This window comes from Benincasa hispida, chromosome 9 (genome assembly GCF_009727055.1).
Source record: "Benincasa hispida cultivar B227 chromosome 9, ASM972705v1, whole genome shotgun sequence".
NCBI lineage: Eukaryota > Viridiplantae > Streptophyta > Magnoliopsida > Cucurbitales > Cucurbitaceae > Benincasa > Benincasa hispida.
Window position 1 is genome coordinate 54,624,034 of NC_052357.1, and position 21,131 is coordinate 54,645,164.

At 31.3% G+C, this 21,131-nt stretch overlaps 1 protein-coding gene, 1 long non-coding RNA gene and 1 pseudogene across 3 annotated transcripts; 2 read left to right on the plus strand and 1 right to left on the minus strand.

Annotated features, from left to right (window-relative positions):
• Positions 1-1,759: 1,759 nt before the first annotated feature.
• LOC120086082 lies at positions 1,760-17,508 on the minus strand. The gene is made up of 2 exons (XR_005484142.1): positions 17,370-17,508; positions 1,760-2,087 (listed from the first exon to the last, which is right to left on the minus strand). It is a non-coding gene; the product is annotated as an uncharacterized LOC120086082 (long non-coding RNA).
• LOC120087431 lies at positions 4,006-4,101 on the plus strand (annotated as a pseudogene).
• Positions 17,024-20,786, plus strand: LOC120086081 (putative beta-glucosidase 41). 2 transcript variants are annotated; one of them, XM_039042515.1, is made up of 13 exons: positions 17,024-17,938; positions 18,022-18,088; positions 18,200-18,258; positions 18,541-18,616; positions 18,707-18,778; positions 18,863-18,950; positions 19,028-19,283; positions 19,406-19,521; positions 19,610-19,833; positions 19,965-19,996; positions 20,079-20,181; positions 20,254-20,362; positions 20,452-20,786. In XM_039042515.1, exons 1-13 carry the CDS (start codon positions 17,750-17,752, stop codon positions 20,654-20,656), a joined length of 1,596 nt encoding a protein of 531 aa, XP_038898443.1. In that variant the 5' UTR covers positions 17,024-17,749; the 3' UTR covers positions 20,657-20,786. The 2 variants fall into 2 exon arrangements, with proteins under 2 accessions (XP_038898443.1, XP_038898444.1); XM_039042516.1 differs by lacking the exons at positions 17,024-17,938; positions 18,022-18,088 and having other exon boundaries at positions 18,225-18,366.
• Positions 20,787-21,131: the final 345 nt, after the last annotated feature.

Consider the following 21,131-nt stretch of genomic DNA (forward strand, 5'->3'; position numbering starts at 1 on the left):
ATAACCCAACAACCAAACCTAAAATTTGAGGGTTGGGTTGGAGATCATATTTGGATAATTTGGATTGCCAATTTGATCCACTTGAATTTTCAAATTGATCCAAAAATATGTTACAACCCAACCCCAGCCTACGTACATCCCCTAATTATAAGTCTTATATTGACTAATGAAAAGAGTTGAAAATGTTGTTAATTTAAATTAGCCAAAAACATTATTCTCTTATAGAGATACCTAGTGTGCACACTAGTAACGGATTGTAGTTTTGAAGTCTAATAGACAATTATTTAATTTAATGACATTTTATTTTAAATTAAGAAGAAAAAAAAAGGATGGGTATTAAAAAAGAAAATAGGTAAATTTTAGGCAATTAAAATTTGACACGTCATAACAACAACCTATTTTATTTGTTTAAGGAAAATTAAGAATTATAGTGCCCCTAAATTAGGGTTGGCAATGGGGTCAGGACCGGAGTGGTGGGTAGGATTTCCCATCCCCGTCCCCGCGGGGTATTTTCCTTCATCCCCACCTCCTTCCCCACCACAGGGAAGGGGACGGGGATTCCCCACCGGGGGAAACGGGTCCTTGTGGGGACCCATCCCTAATTTGTTGTTTGTAATATACATAATTATATAAATATTTATAAAATTAATATATATTTATTATTAATAATAACCAAAATAAATACACAAACTGTATATGGAATGGTGCATAACATATAACCTATAGTTCTAAAGGAATTCCTGCGGGGACCCGACTCCACGGAGATTTTTGCCAACTCTACCCTAAACTAAACTTTGGTGACTAATGAATGGCAAACTAAAAATTTCCACGTGTTTCCTTTATGGCCATCTGATGATAACAATAAGTTTATCGAATTATATGGTAATTAAGTATAGACCACAATCAATAAATTTGACCACTAATCTGATTGGACCTGAAATTATAAACGGATATTTGTAATAGATAGTGCAATAAAGAAAAAAAATCTAAAAATATAATACATTTTTAAAATATTTGCAAATATGGAAGTATTGATGTGTCAACTTTTGATTTTTTTTTTCTAATTTTGAATCTTACCCTCCCGTATCTTTTTACATGTGTTATTTTCTCTCTCTCTCTCCCCCTTAATTTTCTTTCATTTTCTCCCTTTTTTTTTCTTTCTTTTCTTCCTTTCTTGTTCTCTTTTTCTTTTTCTTTTTTTTTTCATCTTTTCATTTTTATTTTACTTTCTTTCTCCTTTTTTTAAAAAAATTCCTTTCTCCAATTTTTTTTAATTTTTTAATTTTTTTTCTTCCTTAGATTTTTTTTTTTTATTTTCTTTCTTTTCTCCAGTTTTTGCTTCCATTCTCAATCTCCTCATCTCTCCAAACATTCCACTCTCTCTCTCTCATATTCTCATTTTCCACTAGAATCATTTAAAAAAAAAAAAAGAATTGCGAGATTGAGTTTCAAACCAGTACTTGAAAGTGCCTAACTCATAAGTGACTTAACACCAACAAGTCAATCATCAAGTTTGATTATTATAACGAAATTTTAAATATAAATAGCATATGAAAACGAATTTGAAAGAAATTACTTTTTTTACTCCTCAAGTTTGCACCATTTTTAGAAACATTTATTAAAAGATTGAAATAAAAAAAATAGAAGGATATCATTCTATACCTATATGCATCAATAACGACATACAAACACACTACATGTATCAAAAAATTAATCAAAAGACCTTGATTATTTACAAACTGAATGGAACCAATGAAGGTTTCGATGCGGAAAGTGAGGATCGTTCTCATTTTTCTTATTTCACATAATTGTTAAAATTACAGAACAAATAGCATAAGGATATGTATTAAAATATCTTAATTTTACAGCATTGGATAAGGAATTTGGAAGAAGAAACATACTTTTGAAGAACATTTCTTCGCATATTCACTCAAATAGATCTCGATCCGATCTTCCAGTTGGGACACCACCACAAATGGAGCCTCTTGTATTCTTTAGGGTTGAGAATTGACAGGAATTGTGGGCTATGTTATTTTTCTTTAGAGAATTGAGGAAGAACATCAATGTTCACCTTCCATTCACTCCATCTGCACGTTTAGGTTGAGAGATTAGTGGGAGGGAGTTGTATCTCCCTCTCTTTTAATTAAATTAATACTAATCTCCCTCTCTTTTAATTCGCATATAACACATAACCTATAGTTACATATTGTATCAAATACAATATACTCTATAGGTTTATTTTCTCTCAACTATTTATGATATTTAACATAAATCATATTTATATTAAATTCAATTACATGAATCTTATTCATATAATTAATATTCGAATCATATTTGAATTCCTCTCATAATACTTTATATTAATTATATATCATACACACACACACACACACACATATATATATATATCAATTTAATTAACTATATCATATATAAATAATTATCTCATTTAATTTAAACAATTCAAATTAATCCAATAATTAATTCTCAATTAAATCCAGTTGAGCTACATAGAATACCTTATGGACCTGCCGATTGAAACTCCAATGATATTTGAATAATTAATTAAACTCTTCAATTAAATTACCCAACTTTCATTAACTGTTGGTCGTTCCATTAAAGATCGAGAGCTGCACTATTCGCACTAGAGATATATTTTTGTGCCCATTAGATAATTGCTCGTAAGTACAATTGGGTCAGAATTACCGTTTTGCTCCTGTAGTTATATCTAACTCCTTAAGTACCACTGATTCCTCTAATGAACAATAAGTCATAGTCCAACTATGACCAAGTCCTCTCGAACCAGGAGAGGGTGTGGCCGCATTGTTTAAGCCCCGAAATCAGCCTTTAAGAGAACAATTTATCTACTTGTCCCAATATCAGTGAATGAGTGAATTCTATCTTGTGTAGTTGTGTTCCCAGCTCCCCAATCAGACAAATCCCCAAAATGGTAGGCTTATTGAGTTGACAATCTAACCACCCTCACCCATACAAATTAAAGGACTTTGTTCACAACTCACTAAGGATTCAGGTTATGTCACCTATAGTCATCCTGGTGAAATGTAAGTCTCTATTATTAACAGTGTTATATAATGAGACTAACCATTTCATGGTTCAGTCTTATACAAACTCTTTATATAAGATACCTCCGTACACATGTCTCCACATGAATGATCAGGATCAGATCATTTGTAGCACTTTCCAATACTTATAACATCTACAAAGCGGGCCGTATCCGTAGTGTCACCAAGATAAGGTACCCAACCTTATTTATCTACTACAAACCATTTAGGTTATTATTTAAACAAGATCCACCCGTATGTCTTTACATACTTGTTTAAAATGCATAAATAACCTAGGATCTTAGTTTATTGGAATTGAGTGTATGATCATAAAATAACAATTATTTTATTAATAACAATTTGTTTGTACAAAATTTACAAGCCACGAAAATACAAGAGATTTAGGATACTAATCCCAACAAAGTATAACATGATATCAAATTCAAACAACAAAAAACATCAACTACAGATAGAAACATATCAACGATAACTACTATTTAGCTACCATTAATAGAAACAAATCAGTGATAGCAACTGATAGCCCATTTCTCAAATTGAAAGCTCTAACTAATAGCAACATCACTAATAACAACTATCAATGATAGCAACTAATAGCACATTTCTCGAATTGAAAATTATCACTAATAACAACTATCAGTTACTATCATTAATAGCAGCTATAAGTGATATTCACTGATAGTAACTAATAGCAGCTATTAATCATAGCAACTGATAGCATATTTCTTAAATTGAAAGCTATCACTGATAGTAGTATCATTGATTGTAGCTATCAACGATAACAACTAATAACACACTTCTCAAATTGAAAGCTATCGCTGATAGCAACTATCAATGATAACAATTGATAACACACTTCTCAAATCGAAAAGCTACCACTGATAGCAGTTATCAGTGATAGCCACTGATAGCACACTTCTCAAATGTGTTCAATTAAAGGAGAGATGGTTGGCATCTCACCTGACAGGGTCGAGAATAGCCTTCAGGCTTCCCTATTAACACATATGGATAGCACATTTCTCAAATTGAAAGCTATCACTGATAGAATCGAGAAACAACGTGCGAAATAGTGACTGGACGTGAGTTTTTTGGTCTTTTAACATTTTTTGTTCTATATATGCAATTATTTTATTCTTGTACTCAATATGCTACTATTTTGGGCTTGAATTCCATTTATGAAACTAGTCCCATTATAAATTGCATCATGCGAAGTAATCAAAGTCGTTTATGGTTCAAAAAGAAAAAAAAAAGTCGCTTCAATCCAAAATCTAAACCAATTTAAGTCCATAGTAAATTATACCCAAATGGACCTAATTTTGAATGACATGAATATTATATGCATAGAAAGCATATTAATGTATGTACCAAAATTTATTTAACATACATATGAATTCATATATGCCACAAATGTTAGCATAACAAAGATATATAATATATTTGCACGTATATAAACTACAATTTGTGGTATTGAATCATATAAATTAAAGCATATTGTAGATGCATGCTAGTGAGTAGTGAGTATATACTAAAGTTGATCTTATGACTTCTAAAGATATCGTATATGTAGTCTAGTATAGATATTTAATTTTCTCAATCAATCGAAATTCAGTATATATATATATATAAAAGAGAAAATGATCATATAAGCATTCACATTCCAAACATGAGGGGTATGTGATATAGAAATACAAAGACAAACAATCTTGAACATATATACATGCTACTATAAAGAACATATACCTCGAATAATTGAAGGATTCCTACTAGTATATGTCAAAACAACCAACTAATCACGTTAGTTTTCGTTCACATTACCGACATCAAAGGTTTAGAAGAGATCTTCAACATCGAAGATTTTGTATGATTATGGCGAAAGATTAAATAGAGCCTAAGATTTATAGTAAAGTCTCATAGATGGTTTTGCATCATAAAAGGTTTTGGAAGTAGGAATGGATGACCTAAATTTTGTGAGAAAAATAAGATTTGTCCTATTTTTTGAAAATGAGGTTTTTTTTTTTATCTTTTGTTTATATCAAATTTGGGTAAAACTACCAAAAGAGAGCTTTGCGCATGCGAAATGAGCTTTCTTCCTTTCTTATTCTTGCTCTTGCACTCTCACTCTCGCTCTCCCACTCTCTTTCCTCTCAGAGATCACTCTCCTCTCTCCCTTTCTCTCACGATCTTGCTCCCTTACTCTCGCTCTGCAACGCAAACTGAATAGAGGGAAAGAAGAAGAAGAAGAAGGCCAAAGCTGCTTGTATGGACTCGCCAAAGCCGGTGCATGGTCTCATTGAAAATAATCGCACGGGAGAAGAAGTGCACCAGAAGAATATGAACAAGGAGAAGAAGAAATAATGGAAAAATTGTAAAATTATTTCATGAAGAGCTAAGAAAAATGTCAAAAATTTAAAAATTTAAAAAGGAGATATTCAGTCATATAGTACACATTACACTTTCATTTGAAAAAATAGCAAAACACGGAATTGTTTTGGAATATGTTAAAATTTATATGTAGCACCCGAGTCACTTTTATTTTAATCTTAAAATGGCCTCATCGGCCTTTTTAGTTAAAAAGTAATTAATCCAACAACTTTAGTTAACTTATCGAATATATAATTTGCCATAAATTTCGTGAATTAATTTGAAAATAATCCAAATTAGTATCTTTATGATTTTCTATCTTCAAAAGTTGTTTTGAAATTTAAAATATTGTATTATATTAATTTTTCTAATTAACTTTCTCATTGTTCACACGAGATTTCAATAGAAATTTATTTCGTGGAACTTGAACTTTGTATTTGTATTAATTTTGTGGAAAGTGAGTACAATCTCTAATACATAGTATTTTGATACTTTCAAAATAAATTATAATTTTTAAACTAGTTGATCTTCTTGAATGATCGGTTTTTGGACTTGTTAATCTTCTCGAGTGATCGACTTTGGGCTTGTTGATTTTCTTGGATGATCGACTTTTGGGCTTGACGATCTTCTTGGACGATTGGCCTTTGGGCTTGTTGATGTTCTTGAATGATCGACCTTCGGGCTTGTTGATATTCTTGGAGGATTAGTGTTCGCACGAGGCTTCTGGAGAAACTTGTTTTGTGGAGTTGAACTTGAGTTGATGTTGATGTTGAGGTTAATTTGATGCGATGTGGTTCGATCTCTAGTACTTGATCCTATGATTATCTATCAGTTGGGTGGATGTGCTTGACTTGAAGAAGAAAAGTACCGAACAAGTAGAAGTCTTGGAAGTTGGGAGTTTTGGTGAATTCTCTCTAGGCTCTTTGAAGATAGAATTGGTTGAATCTTTAAAGGACTTTATTCAGAATGAGTCTTCTAATTGTAGAGAATTTCCTATAAGTTCTATAGAATTGCTGGCTTTGCAAATAAGAGGAGTTCTTTATTTATAGAGAACCCTGATAGGTTTCATGGGCTTAGGCCTGGCCTTGATTGGCCCATGAGTCTGATCTTTGGGCCTAATTTAATTGGACTTGGGTCTAGCCTTTGAGCCTAATTACTTGAGCCGGGTCTTTAGACCTATTTTGGCGTTTTAGGCCCACCTTAAGCTCATATTTGGGCGTAAGGTGGGCCAACGCCCAAATTATAGTGTCAAATTGGTCGAAATTAATTTTATTCAATCGACGTCATATGAAAACACAGAATTTGTCCTCAATTTCACTTTGAGACACATGTCAACTCTTAATTGGTCACAAATTTGAAATTCTGTCATCAATTTAGTGAATGACGTGAACTTATCGAATATATAATGTGGGCTTTATTGAAATCCTTTTAGATTTTCAGCGTCAATTAAGTGTTTCTTTTCATACGGTTAATTTGCCATAAATTTCGTAATTTAATTAGAAAATAATCCAAATTAGTATCCCAAGTATCTTCTATCTTCAAAAATTCTTTTGAATGCTCAAATTCCATAGATGTTCTATCTTTAAAAGTTGTGTTCAAATTTAAAATATCATATTATATTAATTTTCTAACTGACTATTTATATTATATTCCAATTTTGTATCTCAACCATCTCCTATGTTTTGGATTTTCAAATCTTGTAGATGCTCTATCTTCAAAGATTGTTTTGAAATTTAAGATCTCATATTATATTAATTTTTCTAACTATTATATTAATTTTTCTATTATATTTATATTATATTTTCTCTTAATCTTAACTAAATTTCATGGTTTTAAAATTATTTTATCATTATCATAGATTTCTTTTAAACATAAAATTTTATACCACATCTCATTTATTTATTTATTTATTATTTTTATTTTTAAATTTGGAATCTTATTCTTTATTCTAAATTTGTTTGTCATAGTGTTTAGTTCATACCTTCTTGTCTTTATTCACATAATCAACCCTATATTTCATTAAATTACGCTATAAACGAGCATAGTCAATTTGTAATTACATAGCAATTAGTTTTTTTTTTTTTTTTTTTTTATTGTCTTATTGCATGGCTAGATTAATGGTTTTGTTCAATGGTAAGTGAGATGAAAATAACCACTATCATGACTTACGATTTTAGGAACTTATCACTGTCGGATGGAGAACGATCAACAACAAATTTGACCGAACATTGTACACTATCGGGTTCCACTCTCAGATGAAGGTCGATGAAGCCTTTCTCACTCCTCAACATTGTACACTATTAGGCTCACTCTCCGATTATTGATTTTGAAGTGATGGATGGAAAAGAATTTTGTTTTTGAGAAGATGAAAAGACTGGTGGATTTCAATCTTCAACTCTAATGGACATGTGTTCCTATTTCTTTGTGGGTTTTGTGTTGAATAGAATTTAGCATTGGAAAGTGAATTGGCTTGTGATTTTCGACATACTAAAGGTATGTTGGTATGTTTTAATTAAAGTTTATTTAACAATCTTTCTTAATAAGGTAGTAGATTTTGGCTTTCAGAAGTTGAAACAACCGGTGGGTTTCAATTTTGAACTTTGATTGATGCATGTCTCTATTTCTTGGATGGTTTCGTGTTGAATAAGGTTTGGCATTGGGAAGATGAATTGGTTAATGGTTTTTGACACCCTAAATGTATGTTAGTATGTTATAATTACAATGTATTTAATAATATTTCTTAATAAGATAATAACATTTCAGATGAATGATTGAGGGGTAGTATAGACTTTTACAATTTTGTAATTAACTATTTTTTAATTTATTTTGCCATTTTTACAAAAGGAAAGTTGATTTGCTATTTTTCCAAATCTACTATTCCTCCTTGTTGACGTCAAATTCAGGTGAAATTACTAAAAGAGAGTTTTACGCATGTAAAATAAGCTTTTCTCACTCTTGCACTCTCGCTCTCTTGCTCCCTTTCCTCTTATAGATTACTCTCCTCTCTCCCCTTTTTCTCACGATCTTGTTTTCTTACTCACTCTGAACACAAACTGAATAGAGGGAGAGAAGAAGAAAACCAAAGTTGTTCGTGTGGACTCATCGGAGCTTGGTAATTTTGTAAAATTGATTGATGATGAGGTAAGCAAAAGGTCAAATCGATAAAAAAAAATATATTTTGGGTATTGAATATAGGTCTTTTAACCAATTTTTCCAATTTTTCCTTGAGGTAACTGGACAGATGTCTAATTTCAAAAGGCATTTTTGGAAAATGCCTAAACACATATTCTATTAAAAAAAATGTCTAAATTTAAAATATTTAATTAAATAAACGGTAATTAATTGAAAATATGGACAAATATACTCTTCTTAATAATTAACAGAATTACACCATATTTAAATGCAGAATCTACGCAAAATCTAAAGTTGTCGAATCTAATCCAATAATTCAAGATAAAAAATAAAGGAAGATTTAATGAAAATAAATCAATACAACAAATAAAATCTAAATTTCTAGATTACAAAATCAAAAGATAATGACCAAAGAAAGACTAACACGTCTAAATAAAACCTTTATGGACAGAAAACAAAAGGTAGGAAAAAAATCAAAATTGATTTAAAAACAGAAAACATAAGTTCTGCAAGTTACTATTGTTCTTAAATCTTTGATTTAACGGTGACAATGTAAAACCCACAACTATTGAGGATCGAATCAAAATAATGATCACTACGATTACTACGTTTCTACTACATCAATACCGTAATGCTAGATACATTGACTTCACATCAACAAAATCGATAAACCTAGACATCTACAATTCTTCCTAGACAATGTATTTGTAGGTTCAACTTATATTTCAAAATATTTGACAAACCCCATTTGAAATAATCGACATAAACTGAAAGACATCCCAGTTTATAATTAGGTTGAAATCAATCAAAATTTAAGCATTGAATGTAAATACTTTATGATAACATGAAAATATCTTGTAATAAAAAACAGGTAAATACTTTGAATTCGAATTTATACTTTGTTTCCATTTTTCCATTTTTTCTGCACTCGCATTTCATGAATACATCCAATTCCATCCCTTTCCTCCCTCTTTTGATAATATGGTTACTCATCCTTGATGCTATTCACGTCAATCCCTTCAATCACAGATCAAATCAACCATTTTCACCGACAAGACCCACCAAATCTTCGACTCCCAAATCCCAAAAATGGGAGAACTTATAGTAATTCAACTATATTTATTCATAAAACCAAGGTATTTGCTTTCATTCTGTAGAAGATAATCATGCTTCTTGCTCGCACAATTTCAGCGAATTACACCAAAAATGGGATTTGTGAAGTGCTTTCTTGCTACGAGGATTTCCCAGCTATAAGCTATGAGGTAACTTTAGAAGTTTGATTGTTCAAGTGGTTTTAGGTATGCTTTTGCCTTTTTTATTTGAGTATCAGAGCAAAGATTCTAACAATTTTAACCTCCATTGTGTTCTTCAAGGTCGATCCAGATGTGGTTTTGTTGGACTCGAGGGATTTTCATAAGATCAACGTTTAAATGGCAACAAAGGGAAGCTCCACGTGTGAGGGAATTTTCTTCGGACCCTTTTTCAAATTTGATAAATGTTGGTTGATCGTATATTTCATTGTAATTCTATAATTCAAAGTATAATTTCCTATTTGATCCCTTTGAATTATTACTCAACAAAGAATAAGAGTTTTGGCTTCAACTTATCGGGATGCAAACAAAACAAAAGAAACCTCATTTCTTTAGATCAAAATGGAACCTTATAAGATATCACCTTCCCCAGAGAAAGTTATTCCATTGTGCTCTCCTATATCTTCTCTATTGATTTCAAGATTTGTATGAGTTGAATATTATCCAACAAATTGTTTATCAATAACTAAAGAATAAACTTTTTACTTATGATCGTCACAAATTGAATTTATTATTAATTTTAAAATATTTTTTATTACTTATAACACAATCATTTATACATATATTGATTTTAATTTTATCTAATTTCAATATTTTTCTGAATAATTTATTCTTCAAAAACTAGTTTCTTTGCATTTTAGAAAGAAAATTTTCACTATATAAATTGAAATTGAATTTAATTTTAATTCAATATATGAAATAATTAAATTAGATTTTTACATATTTATATTTGGCTTCTTTTTAGAATAAAATTTTAAATAAATGACCTGATTAATCCGAACTAATATTTGGGTTGGGTTGGGTTTATTTTTTAATACAGATTATTTATTGAAGAAATTTATAAGAAACAATTGAATAATTGGATCTAAAAAGTCTTTCGACCTTACCTAACCCAAACCATGAGAACACCCCTAAGAAACACCAATAGTTTGTTGTTGTGTTTGATTGTTTTTTTGGTTTTTTATTTTGCCGAACTGCTCCTTTTTTTATTTATTATTTATTTTGTGTAGTTCCCTTTTCAAAATAAGGAAACATTTTGTTTGGAAACAGGCACATGGATGAAAACTTTTGGCTTTATTTATTTATTTATTTTCAATGCTCCACCTAAAAAAAAGAGTTTCTCATGGCATGTAAAGGATTTGAAAAGAAACGACTAGATAAATGTTTAATTTATAGATGTAATTTTGAAAAATTTCTAAACTAAGATTCTATTAAAAAAAATGTCTAAACACAAAATAATTATCATTTGATTTTAAACAGTGACAGATATACCCTTCCTAACACTAACATAATTACAAAATATTTAAAATCAAAATGTATTAAAAATTTTGAACCTACCATAAACATAGGAATTAGAATCCAATCTAATGATTCACAAATCCTAAGATTGAAGGAATTTTCAACTAGAAATGAATCCAAAATTATTCCAAAAAATAAAGAAAAAGAAAAATATCGTATGAAGGTAAAACAAAAAAGGTCCCTAGACCGTGTATGCACAATTACAATGCTGGAAACAAACAAAAATAAAATCAATGTGAAAACAAAAATAAACTCCCACCCAATAAATACAACGTTCAATACTCTATTTTTTCTTCCTAAATCATCATTACTCACTCTTCCTCAAAATCCAATACCTAACATCCTTTCGACTATCACTATGATATTTTTGTCACCGTCACTACTTTGAACAAATAGTTTGTTTGTAATTGCATCTATTAGACTGCATACATTACTATGCATATACTGTGTATTTGACGTATTGTCAACATCAATAATTATACACACGTCATTTACTAACACTTTTGAAATAATTGACATATACCAAACAACGTTATTGTCTATTGCAATTCTACTTAGTTTAGAGATAAATCCATTCATGTATATGGTAAGTCAAGACATAACTTGATTGACATTAAATTGCAATTCAACATCAATACACTCTCTAAGTTGATTGATATTAGTGTCAGGAGGGACATGAAAATGAATCCGTCATAACGGTATCTACCTCCGTATAACACAATAATTGGATGCATCAACATAATAATCAAAGTGAACGAAGAGGGAAAATTAAAAAGACACGTAGCAAACTAAAAAAGAATAATAAAAAGAGTATACCCATCCTTGTCACCCATCCTACTTTGTTTAATCTATCAAAACGTTAAAAACATTAAAAGTATATGATTTAAAAATCAAATATGCAAATTTAAAAAATAAATCTAATAATAAAAAAAACCCACAATCCACAAAAATAGGCTGCCAACAACCCACGAAAATAGGCATTCAAAATAGGGAAAATTAAAATTTTAGGCGAATGTTGTTTCAAAATTTGCACAGTTTAGATCACAAAATTCGAAAAATTGATTTTAGAAATAAAATCTAATTTGTCTACCAAATACATATTTAAATCAGTGAATCTGAAAACATAATGCAAAATTTTGATTATCTATACTCTTGGTATATCTTGATTTTTAAAAAATAGTAAGCAAGAATGTCAAAAAAATCCGATGACCTGAAAAACCAAATCAACCCAACCCACGCGTACGGTTTGGGTTGGGTTGGGTTCAAAAAATGAAAACTTAATGAGTTTGGTTGTTAATGAATTCACCTAAAATACGCCCGAATCAAACTGTACTAACCCAAACTTATTTATTAAAAGGTATGTTTTACTTCCAATACAATTATATATCCGTATATTTATTTTAATTTAACTTAATTTCATGATTTTTTAGATTATTTATTATCCAATAATTCGAAAATAAATTTTCATAATATAAATTAAAATTGATTTATTAATCTTATTTCAATATGTGAAAATAATTAAACAAATTATTTTCCATATTAACATGTTATTATTTTTTAAATAAAATTTTAAATAATGACCCGACCAACCCATCCCAATCCAAACACTTCAAGATTGGATTAAATAGTGCTTCAACCCAACCTAATCCAATCCACAAACACTCGTAAATAAGTTTTATGAAGGAAAAAAAAAGTAATTTAAGACATTTTAAAAATACTAGCTCTATATAAGGACTATCTATGTAATGTAGAAAGTCTATACTTCAATAATGTTTCGAAAACAATATTAATAATTAAAAAAAAAAAAAAAAAAAAAAATCCTCTCAACCTTGCAAACATGAGCCTGTTAGATGTTTTGTGCACTGTTTGACCAATTAGTATTTGGACCTCTCTTATTTTATATGCCTCTTGTTTCTTCAATTTCTTAAAACAAATGGTAGGGTGGGGAAGAAAAGAGACAAAAACTAATGGGACCCTGGTGGCTGCTTATCCATTTTTTACATTAAAAAAAGATCTACGAGGTTCACCTATTTATAAGACGTTAATAGTAACTACATAAACAAAACAAAAAAGATATTTGCTACCCTAATCTTCATGCATGATTTTCATTCCCAAGTAAAAAAAAAATATTTAAAAAATGTTCGAAACGTGACAGCTTATTCAATAGACATTTGAATGAGTCATACAAAATTGTATCAAAGTATTATTCTAAAACATATAGAAGAAACTTAGGGGCTATTTGGAAGTCCAAAATGAGATGGTATATTCCCACTTATACTATATCATCTCAGTGTTTGAAGGCCCATTATCCCATCTCACCGATTTTAATTGTTTATGGGTCCATTTTTCGAACATGTTTTGTATCTCACCGTCATTTTCCTTATATGTATCGTATATCATCTCAATGCTTGAACATACTTGATCATTTATACTCTATTAGAACTCCTCAGACATCAAAACTCTCTAGATATCAGGACTACCTACATTCTATATCATTTCAATGCTCCAAATAACCCCTTATAAGGAATTGGAACGCTGTCGTAGTAGGACATACACCTATTCAAATTATGAAACTTCCTTATATTTTTTAAGGTTGTTTCGTTGAAGTGATGTAATGATGATGAAAGAATATCTTTCTATAATGTTAGGATGAAAGGAGTGACGAGGGGCCAAGTTGATGGGTGGGCAAAGAAAATATCAAAATAATGTGTACTTGATTGAACATGTGTACTGATTAGGATATCACACCACTTAAAAATAAAAATTAACCATAATTTGTCCACCATCTTAACAATTTAGCTATATATATTAAAATTCTTATTTTAGTAAAAAAAAAAAAATGCGAAAGATTTGAATTTCCAACTTCAAACAAAAATGTAACATTCGAATAAATTAGGATTAATTATCTTCAATTGTTGGACTTTAATTTCTTTTAGTTTTTGAATTTTGGAGTCAACTTAAAATAATCGAGGAGATCATTAATTTTATATGGTTTTAAATTAAATTAATTATTCAGAAAGATTTAATTTGTATCAAATTGATGGATTTTATATCCTTTAATTTTACCTAAATTAAGGTAATTTGAGAAGGCAATTGATTTATTAATTTAATATAATCTTTGGAGATTATAAAGATATTGTAATAAAATATTTGATTTATTTTTTTAAAATATGAAAAACAAAAGAGAAAGAATTGGGATATTTGAAATTTTAAGGAGAGTAAAAAGAGACAGAATGATAGCAGTTCGGTTTTTCAGTGATAGCTTTCATAAAATTGTCAATTTTCGAAGTTTAAATCGTTGGATCGTGCTGAAATTTGGTCAGTCCGTTCGAGACATATAGGGTCTCATTTTGAACGGTTGATCGTTATTTGGAGCTCTGGATTATCCATAATCGCTGTTGAATAGAATCTGTAAAATTGGAAACCCCTTCTCTCACTCTCGCAAACCCTCCCCATGCAAGACCCTCACAACCAGCCGCTAGCCTAAACAATTTACGCCATCCGAGCCCGCCGCCTGTCTATAGTTGCTATCGCCGCTAGCACCGTTGTCGTCGAAATTAATATTTTGGGTAAGTTATTTGGTGTTTTATGGGTTTTCTTGGAAGATCTTGAATATCATCAAATTTTGGTTTAAGTTTTGGTTTACCCATATTGTTTTAATGTTGGAATTAGGTTTTACAAACTCCCATATTGCTTTTCGACAAGATTAAAATTGTTCAACGTTCTTTTTGTAAGGTTTGAGGTCTTTGTTGAGAATTTTTGGATACCTACTAAATGTCGGCTTAACTATTGTCTTTATTGTGATTTTTGGAGGTTGGATTAGAAGATCTAAAGTTGTTGTTCATTAGACTAAAAGGTTGATTTTGGTATAATTATTGGATCGTGTTGATTTTGAAGCTTCAAAGTAGTTTTGGATCAAACCACGTGTTGGGATTCAAGGCTTTGCGAAGTTGAATTGCTAGCTATTTAGACTTAATTCCAAGGTAAGTAATTTTATTACTGGAACTGCCTTTGTGCCGCGCGATACTATCAGGATAATTTTAGAGAAAATATAATGAGCATAATGATAATTCTACTTGAGGTATGTTATGTGAATATGCATGATCTAGAATTTTATGAAATATGTTATGAGGATGACTAAGTATATACTAAGTTTTATATGATATGTTATAAGGATGCATGAGCATGATGATATATTTCCATGATTATGGGACTCTGATTTTATTGCATGATATTTATGTTAGTGATAGTTGTCCCTATCCATAGTCGTGTACCCACAAGAAGTTGTGATTTTCGGGACTTCACTAAAGGCTAGTGATCTCCTTCGAGATTTCACCAGAGGTCTGTGTTTCCTTCGAGATTCATCAGAGGTTAGCGATCTTCTTTGGGACTTCACCAGAGATTTGTGTTTTCTTCGAAATTCACCAAAAGTTAGTGTTCTCCTTCGAGATTCACCAGAGATTAGTATCTCATTTGGGATTTCACCATAGGTTTGTGTTTTCTTCGGAATTCACCAGAGGTTATTGATCTCTTACGGAATTTCACCAGAGGTTAGTGATCTCCTTCGGGATTTTACTAGAGGTTAGTTATCTCCTTCGGAATTTTACCAGAGGTTTGTGTTTCTTTCTAGATTCACCTGAGGTTTCTAATTTATTCGGGATTCACCAGAGGTTGTGATTTCCTTCAAGACTTCAACAGAGGTCAGTAATCTCCTTCGGGATTTCATCAGAGATTTGTGGGTACATCTCACCTGCGGTAGGGCAGGTTCAATTATCCATTAGATGACCATCCAGGATTCATAGAGGTTGTTGCATGTCTCACTAGAAAGTTGCATTTATTGGACATAAATGCATAGCCTGTCCCCGGTAGTGGTGTTACTTACTGAGTATTTTATACTTATTTTTTATTATGTTATGTTTTCAGGAAGGATAAAGACACACCGACAAATGACAAAAGGAATCTGTCACCATGCCATTGGGACCAGAGAGATGCTTCGACTCATGTTTTTCATGTTTTGACGTTTTAAATTCCAGTCTTGAAGTTTGAACTTAGAGTTCCATTGTTTGAAATTTTTTATTATAAAATTTCATGAAATTTATTTTTATTTCAAGGGGACCCAACCAAAGATTTTCACTATTTATTTAATAAAATTCTTTTGATTTTGGTTAAGATTATGAGAGAGTCGTTTTGAGATTTATATGTGCATGTAGTATCGACCTAATATAAGTTCTAGAAAGTCGGGTCGTTACAAAGAAAATGTTTTTAGGTCAAAGTGATAAAAAAGACAATGAAATAAGAAAAAAATATAGATGTAATCCAAAACTAATTAAAACCTACCACGTGGTAGATTTTTTTAAAATGTTTTTTTAAAAAAACTTTTTACTATGTAAGAAAATAAGATGTATAGGATTAGATGCAACCTTATTTATTGCCATGAAATAAATATATACTTTTACTTAATGTTTTTATATTGTTTCAATTTCAACTGAGTCCATTAGTTTTGACCATGTTATCTTCTTTTGATTGAAAAATGTTAAAATTTAATGTACTTAATGAGTATGAAAAAAAAAAAAAAAAAAGAGTAAAATCACTTTAGAGAAAAAAAGTCTAATTCTATTTTAAAAATTAGGTGACCTAATTCCTCTTAATATAAGTACCATACTGTATAAGTTTGTTACCAACAAATTTAAATATATAGTTAGAAAAATATATTAGGACTAAATTGAAAATTTTTAAACAATAAAGCCAAATTATTATTATTTTTAAAATTTAAAAAAAAAAAAAAAAAAAAAAAAAAATTCTCAAACATTATAGCCTTACGAAATGGCCAAGATATCAATTTTCCCCCTCTTTTTGTCAAAAGAGAAGCCAATGGGCAATCTTAGGATTGGTCCAAAAAGCACAATTTTAAGAAATCAAAACTCTTAACTGAAAGATTTTGCATGGGCCCAAATTTAGCTTCTTCCTATTAGAAATCCCCCCTCCAACATACTCTCTTTCTCTTGACCTTATCTCCCTATTTTCTCCATTATTTCCGTGGAAGGATGATATAATAATCACCACCACCTTTTGTAATATAGTAATGACACATCATTGTTAATATCCAAAACGCAAAAAAAGAATCTATTTATTGGATTCAATATTAATCAATAAAAATTAAAAAAAGAGAGAAAAAAAGAGGACTTACCTTTCAAAGCAAACCGACCAGTTCTTGCGGTTGTTGGCTTGGCTTCATCAAATTGAAACGCTTCAAAGCTTTACAAACTTGAGCTTCTTCTCCACAGACACGCCACTTGAAGCCCTTTTCTTCTAATATCTTTTGCTTGCAGGATGTGTCATCTCTATATTCCTTCCTATCTCTTTTCTCTTCTTTATTGACATATTTGATGATATCTCCAACTGCATATAGATTCCAAAACGTGAAAGAACTGAATGACATATTACATTACACGCATCTCCTTTCAAAATTCACCAAATCTTTCTATCCTTTTCTGTTCATATCATGTTTACGTTTCTATCAAATTATTTTACCTTTTCCAATCGAAGTTAGAAGTAATGATCTAAAGAATGATTTGGGGAATTGAAACAGAACAACCTGAGAGTAGTACATCTTCTCATCAGCAGTCAATACTTCTCCCTATGAGAATCATTCTGATTTCCTTGCTGATTATTCAATTCTTTACCAATTCTGAATGTCTAAGCAGAGCTGATTTTCCAGATGGCTTCATATTTGGAACTGCAGCATCGGCATACCAGGTAAGGAGGAATCCGTAGCTACTTTTTCCCTTCATTTGGTTTCAAACAATATGAAAAGATAGGGAGAGCAAATTTTATTGCAGTTTGAAGGGGCTGTAGATGAAGGAAATCGAGGTGCCAGCATATGGGATACATTTGTGAAGGAACCAGGCAAGTATAAATTTGATGGGAAACTTCTTTTACTACGCAAGACTAGTTTGAATAAACTATAATTCATCCTATTAGTAAGTAAAATGGTACTTCTTGTGATGCATTCTATAGGAAGAATACTAGACTTCAGCAATGCAGACAGGACTGTTGACCAATACCACAGATTTAAGGTGAAGAGAGAGAGAGAGAGAGATGAGTATGTTGAGAGATCAACATATGCAACAGAAGGGCCAAGACAATGACAACATATGCAGGATAAGAGTGCCTAATGTTTTACTGTAATAATTTAAGCATTGTAAAGTAGAATAAACTTTATGAATAATGGTTTAATGACCAACCAACTGTAAGATATAATAATGGAAGTATAAAGACATCTGTCACAGTTAAATTTATTTATTAATCAATTTGGGATTTCATTACTTGTTCCTAACTAGATTAATAATTATGGTCAGGACGATATACAGCTGATGAAAGATATGGGAATGGATGCCTACAGATTCTCAATCTCATGGCCAAGAATCTTTCCAAGTAAGAAATTGTTCAAATGTTGAAAGTAAAACCTAACTATATTCCTTACCAAAAATATGCCATTAACTGCCTGTGAGAAACTTTTTACAGATGGGACAGGAAAGCCCAACGCAGATGCCATAAACTATTACAACAATTTTATAGATGCTTTGCTAGAAAAAGGTCATCTATTAAACTATTTCTCAAAATTCAATTTTCCGGTTAGTGATATATATCATCACTGAAGTAGAATTTTCCCTTAACAAGGAATCCAACCTTTTGTAACTCTTTACCATTGGGATCTTCCTCAAGTGCTTGAAGACAAGTACGAAGGATGGCTGAGCAGAAGGATAGTGTAAGTACAATTGAACTACATAACATACCATTGCGCAGAAATGATGATCAATTGATAACAAGCTCCCTTCCTCGTAGAAAAGATTTTGAACATTATGCCGTTACATGCTTTCAAGCATTTGGTGATAGAGTGAAGCACTGGATCACCTTCAATGAACCACATGGTTACTCAATAAAAAGCTATGACCTAGGAATTCAAGCTCCTGGTAGATGTTCTTTTTTGGGTCATATATTATGCAAGAAGGGAAATTCATCCTCTGAACCATATATAGTGGCACATAATATTCTCTTGTCTCATGCTGCTGCTTATCAGAGTTACGGAAATCATTTCAAGGTACGTATGCTAACTTCTTCTTCTTCTTCTTTTTTTTTAAAAACTACTTTAGAACTTTACTGCATGTACATGCTAAATCATAAGTTAAGAATTTAACATGTTATATGTTTTTTGTCTCCTAGAAAAGACAAGGAGGTCAGATAGGAATAGCATTAGATGCCATATGGTATGAACCATTATCTGAAAATGACGAGAACAAAGAAGCAGCACTCAGAGCCCTTGATTTTGAAATTGGATGGTAATTGTTCACCCCCATTAATTAAGTGATGGCACTTGACCAGACATTGAATTCAGGAATTTGATGAAACGACCTTGAAAATTTTCAGGTTTCTCGATCCACTTTTCTTTGGCAAATATCCTCCTTCAATGAGAAGACTTGTGGGGGGAAGACTACCAAAAATATCACGTGTAACTGCAAAGTTCCTCACAGGAACCCTGGATTTCATTGGCATGAACCACTACACCTCCTTGTATGCTCGAAATGATAGGATCGGGATTCGAAAACTAATATTCAATGATGCTTCATCAGATTCTAATGTCATTACTACTCGTAAGCTTTTAGACCCAATCCTCTTATCCATATTCAATATTTGCACACACAAATTTGCAATTTGTACGTGTATGGTTACAAATCGAAAGTAGAAGGTAATCTCTCTTTATTCTACGTATGCTCTACTGCAGCACACAAAGGCGTCTCTACCATCGGAGAAAGAGTACGTCTCAAAGACATCTAGATCCCAGGAATTCTCTTATATATTCCAATTGAAGTGAGCTGATGCATTCTTCCTTTTCCAGGCAGCTTCCCGCTGGTTACGTATTGTTCCATGGGGAATCCGGAAATTGGCAATTTATTTGAAATATAAGTATGGGAACCCACCAGTGATTATAACAGAGAACGGTGAGTAATGATAGTTGGAACTTTGTACTCAACTTTCACAAACTTACAACAAGTTTCAACTCGTTCTGACAGGCATGGATGATCCAAACAAACGGTCCATACCTTTAGAAAAGGCACTACAGGATGATAAGAGAATAAGATACCATATAGATTACCTATCAAATCTATCCAGTGCTATTAGGTGATAACACTGCTAATCCTTGATTTGATGAAGTCTCACTAGATTGATTCATGATCAATAGTTCTTTTGATATCTATAAATTAATGCAGGCAAGAAGGCTGCAATGTCCAAGGCTACTTTGCGTGGTCGCTACTGGATAATTGGGAGTGGAACATGGGATATACTGTTCGATTTGGACTCTACTACGTCGACTACAAGAACAATCTTACGAGGATTCCAAAGGCATCCGTTCAGTGGTTTCAGAGCATGCTCAAATCAGAAGATAAACAGACAAATCAAACTATATGTTCCTAATAGTCTTTACAATTTGAATCTCATATCAAGTATAACAATGTACATTTTATGTCAAAACTGAAATTGAATGAATGATTACGAAAATGACGACACAGGAAGGAAAAAAATGTTAAAGACGTGGATTTGTAAACTTACTGAACACGCCATTTCCTACTCTTCAAGGATGCAAATCGATTTTGGCAATAGCTGAGATTCCGAACGATTCAATTCGGCTTCGTAAAGTTTTGATGGATTTTCTCAGAGGCTTCGATTGAACCGCGCAAATTCTTGTCAACACCATTGAAATTTTTTTGGCCAAATTTGGGTTGATGACCTAAAATTTGGGACCATAATGTTAAATGTTTTTTTTTAAAAAAATGTCAATTGATTCTTCGCTGATATTATCGTGATATTAGATTACAAAATTGTCCTCCCTTTTATCTTCATACGATATCCCTCTCTTCAAACGTAATGGTCTTCCTATATGGCGTCACTC